General features: G+C 36.4%; 1 protein-coding gene across 1 annotated transcript in view; it reads left to right on the top strand.

The window, feature by feature from the left end:
- Window positions 1–6,842, top strand: part of LOC107661210 (misshapen-like kinase 1) — a 48,407-nt gene that overhangs the window by 21,271 nt on the left and 20,294 nt on the right. Inside the window, 3 exon segments of the mRNA XM_016450703.1 lie at window positions 667–736; window positions 1,501–1,711; window positions 4,630–4,740. Of these exon segments, the coding sequence (XP_016306189.1) occupies window positions 667–736; window positions 1,501–1,711; window positions 4,630–4,740 (392 nt within the window).

Genomic DNA, 6,842 nt, shown 5'->3' with positions numbered 1-6,842 from the left:
TTATTTATTTGTGCTGTTGCTTGTAGTTAGATTATTTGTTCTTATTTTCTTTATTTTTATTTGACAATATAGTTGTTTCCCTGAACATAGCACATACCGAACCGTACCGAAACCGTGACTCTAAAACCGCGATACAAACCGAACCGTGAGTAAGTTGAACCGTTGCACCCCTAATATGTATCCATCCATTTGCTCACTGGAGTTTTGTGGTGGAACAGAATGTTTAATAAAGTTTGTTTACTTGCCTTTGTGCAGTGAGTTCACTAAAACTCCCATCCAATCAGAGCTCATCTTTGACTTGGACCACAAAAGTGGTGCTTGTACATAACTCACGTAGCTTAGAGCAATTCTTTAGATCTGTGGTCAGTAGTATAATCAGATAGCACAGCTGGGCTTGGATTATGTTTATTTCTGGATATGAAGAATGAGGAACAGCTAAAAATCGAAAGCATCCAGCCAGCAGCCTTCAGCAGTATTATTAGAGCTCATACAGTATAAGTTAAAGAAGAGTGCAGATGATTTAGACTCTTAAGTGCTGCAGTCTGCATAAACTGTGTTTAGCCATATTATATTAATGCCTAAAGCCTTTCTCGTTATTTTCCTGCCCTCCTCTCCCTCTCCCTCTCTCTGTCTCTCTCTTTCTCATTTTGTCTTGATTCCTCTCAGAGGAGACCGAGTATGAGTACAGCGGTAGTGATGAAGAGGATGAGAACAGAGGAGATGAGCGAGAATCCAGGTAAACACAGCAGCATCTGTTTAAACAACCCTACATAGCACTACACAACACTGCAAAAGCTCCCCCTGGGAAGATTTGAATTGCAATGTTATTGACATTTTGTGTTAACTCACTAAATTAACAGTGTGATGTGTGTACATTTTATGATGTTTAAACACACTCTCCTAACCCAGTTTAATGTAAACTGACTTAAACTGGTTTATAACTGACATGAGACTTGACAAACTAGTAGATATCTGATTTGAGACTTTACTTGAACTAGTACATAACTTACATGAGACTACTTGAATTAAATTATCTTTTGATTAAAACAATTACTTGGGAGAAAAGATTTGAGACTTGAATTGGACTTGTCTGTACATGTCTGAATGAGTCAAGTATAAGTAAGCTTTTGTTTGTTTGTGGTGGGACTTTCCTGTTCATCAAAACATGACAACTGCTATTTTTTTTTTAAACAATTGTTATTTTTGTAATTGTGTTTGATGCTTTGGGGCAGAAGTTACACCATCACCCTTAATGGATTTGTTGTATCTGTATAGATGGTTCTTCGTAATGCTCCGTTAAAGCTTTACCATATCATTCAACAAGGATCAATCCTTTTACTCATTTGCACATGCATACATGACACTGATGTAACTGAGAGAGAAATTAACGTACTGTACAATCCTCCTTGAAAACCACAGAACTTTGTCTTCACTGCCCAACCTCTACTCTATGTTTATAACAGCTAACTCTTCTCGGTTTCTGTTTATGTCTGTCTGAAGCTCTATTTTGAATGTTCCTGGTGAGTCGACGTTGCGGAGGGATTTCCTGCGGCTGCAGCAGGAGAATAAGGAGCGCTCAGAGGCCTTAAAGAGACAGCAGGCACAGCTTGCCGCTCAGCGCAGAGACCCTGAGGAGCACAAACGCCAGCTGCTGCATGACCGACAGAAACGGATAGAGGAGCAGAAAGAACAGAGGCGTCGCTTGGAGGAGGTACACATGCTTACACGTGCACATTGATGCAACTGAACATGATCTCTTTACTCACAGGAAATGACAAGGGCAGAGTGCCAATCATGTAAGGTGTCAGTATAAACATACTTGCCAAATAATTTTTTTTGTAAAGATTATTGTGGTAGTTCACCAGAAATGATGCTCCAAACTCTTCACTTCCTTTCCTTCATGGAGTGCAAATGTGAATTTTTGAAGAATATCTTGGTCAATTATTTCATTATAATGAAAATGAATAAATGACAAGGACGGTCAAACTACAAAATGACTTAAATCCTGATCTATTCATCATTCAAAGCTATCATATGACTTGAATGACACTTAAAAAAGTGTATTCTTGAAAAGTGGTACAGGTTCAGAATGACATAAGTAAATAAAGACACCATTTTCATTGTTTGGTGATTTAATCATTTAGGTATTTTAGATTTTAGATCTCCTGTCCTAGAATATTCCATGACGTTTTAAATAAAACACATACTTCAGAGCCAGAAGTTTTACAGCAGTGTTTGTTTGAAGTGCTGAACATTTTTCTCTTATCTGGAACTGGGCTCTCTTCATTAGACTGAACACAAGGAAGTATTTGTGGAATTTCGTTTTTTTTTTTTTTTCTGTATTTGAGAGGGGCGAACAAAGTAAATGAGTGAGAACTCTTTATACTGTGCAAAGTCAAACTTTTAATTGAATTAGTTTGAGCGGTCATTGTCACTGAATGACTGTGAAAGGACACAATGGCTGATTAGCACTGCATTATCTGAGTGAGGCATGGGGTGATGAATAGGCCACAACACACAGGAGTGTGTGTGTATTTGTTATGTACTGAGCATCATAAGCCATTATATTCATGTCTGCCTTTATAGTATAAGAGAGATTCTCAAAGTCAAGCCCCTTACAGCTAAGCTAATTAAATCAAGGCCATGTGGGTTTAAGACATATTTGCTGGGGGCTATAGAATACAGCAAAAATAACTATAATATAGTAGGGTACAAAAATCTGAGACCATATTGAATATATAAGAAAAATAAAACAGAAATATTTTGAGCTTAAATATTTCCCATTAAAAAGTTGGGTGTCTGTAAGATTTTTTTATTTTTTTTTAAATAAATTACTTTTAATTATGTATGTTATCATATTATATTATGTATAATACTTTTATTATATTAAATGCTGTTTTTTTTACTTTCCTTGAGAAGAATCTTTAAATTTATCCAAAAAATATTAAGCAGCAGAATTGTTGTTATCGTTGATAATAGGAAATGACACTGAAGACTGACATAATGACTGCTGAAAATTCAGCTTTGCCATCACAGGAATAAATTATATTTAAAATATATTCAAATAAAAATCTGTTATTTTCAATATTTTCACAATATTACTGTTTTTACTGTTTTTTTCAGATAATTGCAGCATTGTTGAGCATAAGAGGCTTCTTTCAAAAATATTTAATAATCTTACGACTCCAAACTTTTCAACAGTAATGAATAATAATGATGATACTTTTCTGCACTATTTATAGGTCACTAATCAAATAAGTATTTTTGTGTCATTGATCATGTGACTCTTTGTACAGACGGTCAGATGATCTTCCATTGAAGCACAAGATCTTCTTTGGACCTTCTCAAATAGAAATGATCATCCGGTTTTACACAAACATGAGGAGTTAACTGTTGTAATAGTATAATTTGTAATAAAAACAATTGTATTAAAAAAAAGCATTTTCACCAGTGGTCTCAGACTTTTAAGGTGTTTAAGAATTATTATACTATAAAATAAAATTGCTTCTGTGTTGGGGATGTCAGAATTTAGGTTTATTGTCCAGAGTTCCATACTGTGTAGGCAGTGTTGGGGAGTAACTAGTTACATGTAACGGCGTTACGTAATTTAATTACAAATTAAATGTAACTGTAATCAGTTACAGTTTCTAAGAAAAAATGTGTAATTAAATTAGTTACTTATGAAAGTGTTAATGATTACAAAGGGGGTTACGTTTGAATATTTACACACATAAACATACAGATTTAATGTATTTCTTTCCCAAATTGCACTGACTACTCTAAAATATGAGACATACGGTAAACACGATGCGGAAAACACGGAGTGGTTCACAGAATCCAGTCATAAAAACGGAAGTCCTATAACGTGGAATGTATAAATGGATTAATAAATCAAAAGTAGGTCAGTACATTTTTATCAAAACGCCATGTGGACTAGTGTCTGTGAATATTAATCCGCAAAAAGACTATATGAATCCTGCACGTTCTGCGTGTGTCTGTGCAATCTCAAAGTAAAAGGCAGTACTAAAGTCTGATTTTGTGGTGGATGTGTTCAAATTTTATCATGTTAATTGAAGTGATGAACGATTTTGACGGTAATCAGTGCTGAGCACATGCTGTAAGGTTAACCCTGCATGGTGTAAATGTTTGAAAATTATTAACATTTGAAAACATTCATTAGAAATTTAGAAAAGTAATCAAAAGTAATCAGTTACATTACTTTAATAAAGTAATTGAAAAAGTTACACTACTATTACATTTTAAATAGGGTAACTTGTCATCTGTAACCTATTACATTTCCAAAGTAACCTTCCCCAACACTGTGTGTAGGCCATCTTCAGGGTGACACCAGCACACAGCACCATCTAGCCACTAACCTACTGAATACGGTGCCGCAGAGCACTGACTCACCAGTATAACCATACTCGCCCTCTCTCTCACCATAATGGTGCCCAGTGCCTTAGTCACTTTTGCTTTCTCTCATTTCTGTCTTTTCTCTGGCTACGGTACTCGTTCTCGCCCCTTAATTTCCCCTCTCAAAAGCACTCGATGATTTTAGCAACAGGAAGGCTCTCATTATTTCAGCCAAATATGTTAAAGTGACTCACTCTCCCTCTCTCACACGCACAGCAACAGAGGAAGGAGAGAGAGATGGTGCGGCAGCAACAGGATAAAGCTCCTCACCGTAGACTTGATGACATGAGACGAGAGGAGGACAGGAGGATGGCAGAGAGAGAGCAGGTAACCAATCACAGCCACAGAGCTGCAGCCAGCCAGCCAATCACGGCAGAGCGTGGGTGTTCCACTCAGCACAGCTCTGGCCCTGGAATGTCTGTGGAGTGGTTGCCGTGGCAGCAGGCTCTCAAACGCTGTGTGTGTGTGTGTGTGTGTGTGTGTGTGTGTGTGTGTGTGGGTGAGCCGTGTGCAGCCCTACATTCAATACAATTCAAACTGACAGAAACACAAAAGACCAATCAGAATGAATTAGTGCACAATGTGCCACAGGACACACTCTTCAAAACGACCTCACATGGACATGCCTCACATCACACTTCCTTCAGTTGTCCTCCTTAAAACAACCGCATACGCAACACATTCCTCAGAGTGAGAGGAACCACTTGTAAACACTCGCTGCGTGCCATTTTAAGATTATAAAGTGGTGTGACGTTACGGCTCTAGCGCAGAAGGTGAATGAAACGCGTGGGATAAATCTCTTCACTCCATCGAAGTGTCTTCAGCCATTTTGAAAAAGCCCGTCAGAAACATCTCTTTAAAATGTCTGCCTCTTTCTTTAGAGGCTGCACAGACAGGTGTATCTGTCCATTCCCTCAAATATATTTTTATTCCATCCTTGTGAGTCTATTCTGATCCGTCTCTTCCTCCTCCTCCACTGCTCCCCATTTCTCTCTCTCTCTGTCTCCATCCCTCTCTCTATAGGAGTTTATAAGACATAAGTTGGAGGAAGAGCAGCGGCAGTTAGAGATACTGCAGCAGCAATTACTGCAGGAGCAGGCATTGCTAATGGTAACACACACCTTTCTTTCTTTCTCTTCCCTCTGTTTCTTTGCTCTGGTCATGTCAGTCCTCAACCAGTTTTGATGCGTCTCATGTTACAGGACCCCTAGATAGTGCTTTAATGATCAGGCGACTCCTGGTAGCAGAGTGGGAAATTTGGAACAGATTGTTTTTGAATGTTTTGGAGCAGGGGTCTTCAGTTATTGTTTGCTCACAAGCTAATTTTTATGAAAATATGCATCAAAGAAAAATACAATATTAAGTTGAAGTTAGCTAAAGTTAAGAAGCCCAAGTTGAGCATAATGTTTCATTGACCCTCCCAAATTAAAATAAAGCTGTAAGTAAACATTAAATGGAACGTACAAATGATCTTGTACTTTGTAAATAGCTATTTAAATGTTAATGACTTTGCAATGAAAGCATTAAATTCAAGTATGAAAGTACATTTAATATGGTACTGAACATGTACTACAGTTTAAAAATGTTGACTATATTTGAAAGTCTCTTATCCTCACCAAGACTCCATTTATTTGATCAATAATACAGTAAAAACAGTCATATTGTCAATGTTATTACAAATTAAAGGGGTGGTTGATTGCGATTTCACTTTTTTAACGTTAGTTAGTGTGAAATGTTGCTGTTTGAGCATAAACAATATCTGCAAAGTTACAAGGCTGAAAGTTCAATGCAAACGGAGATATCGTCTTTTAAAATTCTGGCAGTTTAATGCCTACAAAAATGGCTGGAAGGGACTACAACGAGTTACTTCCCAGGTTCGTGACATCACAAACCCAGATAAACCCCACCCTCGGGAAAAGGCAGCAAAGGGGGCGAGGTCATGCTGTGCTGCTTTATTTATTTTGATTTATTTAGTCATTTAGCAGACGCTTTTATCCAAAGTGACTTACAAATGAGGACAACAGAAGCAATCAATTGTATTAAAACAACTAAAAACAGATCCAAAACTAAAAGCTAAAACTTTATAAATACTACTTATACACATTTTAAAAATAAATAAATTAAATAAAAATGACAAATTAATACAACAAAATTTCAAAACTTAACATTTAAATGAAAAAATAAAAATAAAGCTAAAAACTATTAAAAATATTAAAGAACAAAAGGTATAAGAGTATAATGATTCTAACATAACACTAAGCCAAACACCAAAAAAAACAACTATATATGTGTATGTACAACCATACACACACACACACACACACACACACACATATATATATATATATATATATACACACATTTATAAATTCAATATATATATTATTCCATTTCCATTTAGTTTGTTGAAGTATTAAAATAACTCAAAT

The sequence above is a fragment of the Sinocyclocheilus anshuiensis genome, unplaced genomic scaffold, assembly GCF_001515605.1.
Source record: "Sinocyclocheilus anshuiensis isolate Anshui unplaced genomic scaffold, SAMN03320099.WGS_v1.1 scaffold1365, whole genome shotgun sequence".
NCBI classification, from domain to species: Eukaryota; Metazoa; Chordata; class Actinopteri; order Cypriniformes; family Cyprinidae; genus Sinocyclocheilus; species Sinocyclocheilus anshuiensis.
Note: the sequence above shows the minus strand (reverse complement) of the source record. Positions and strands in the feature narration are given on the sequence as shown.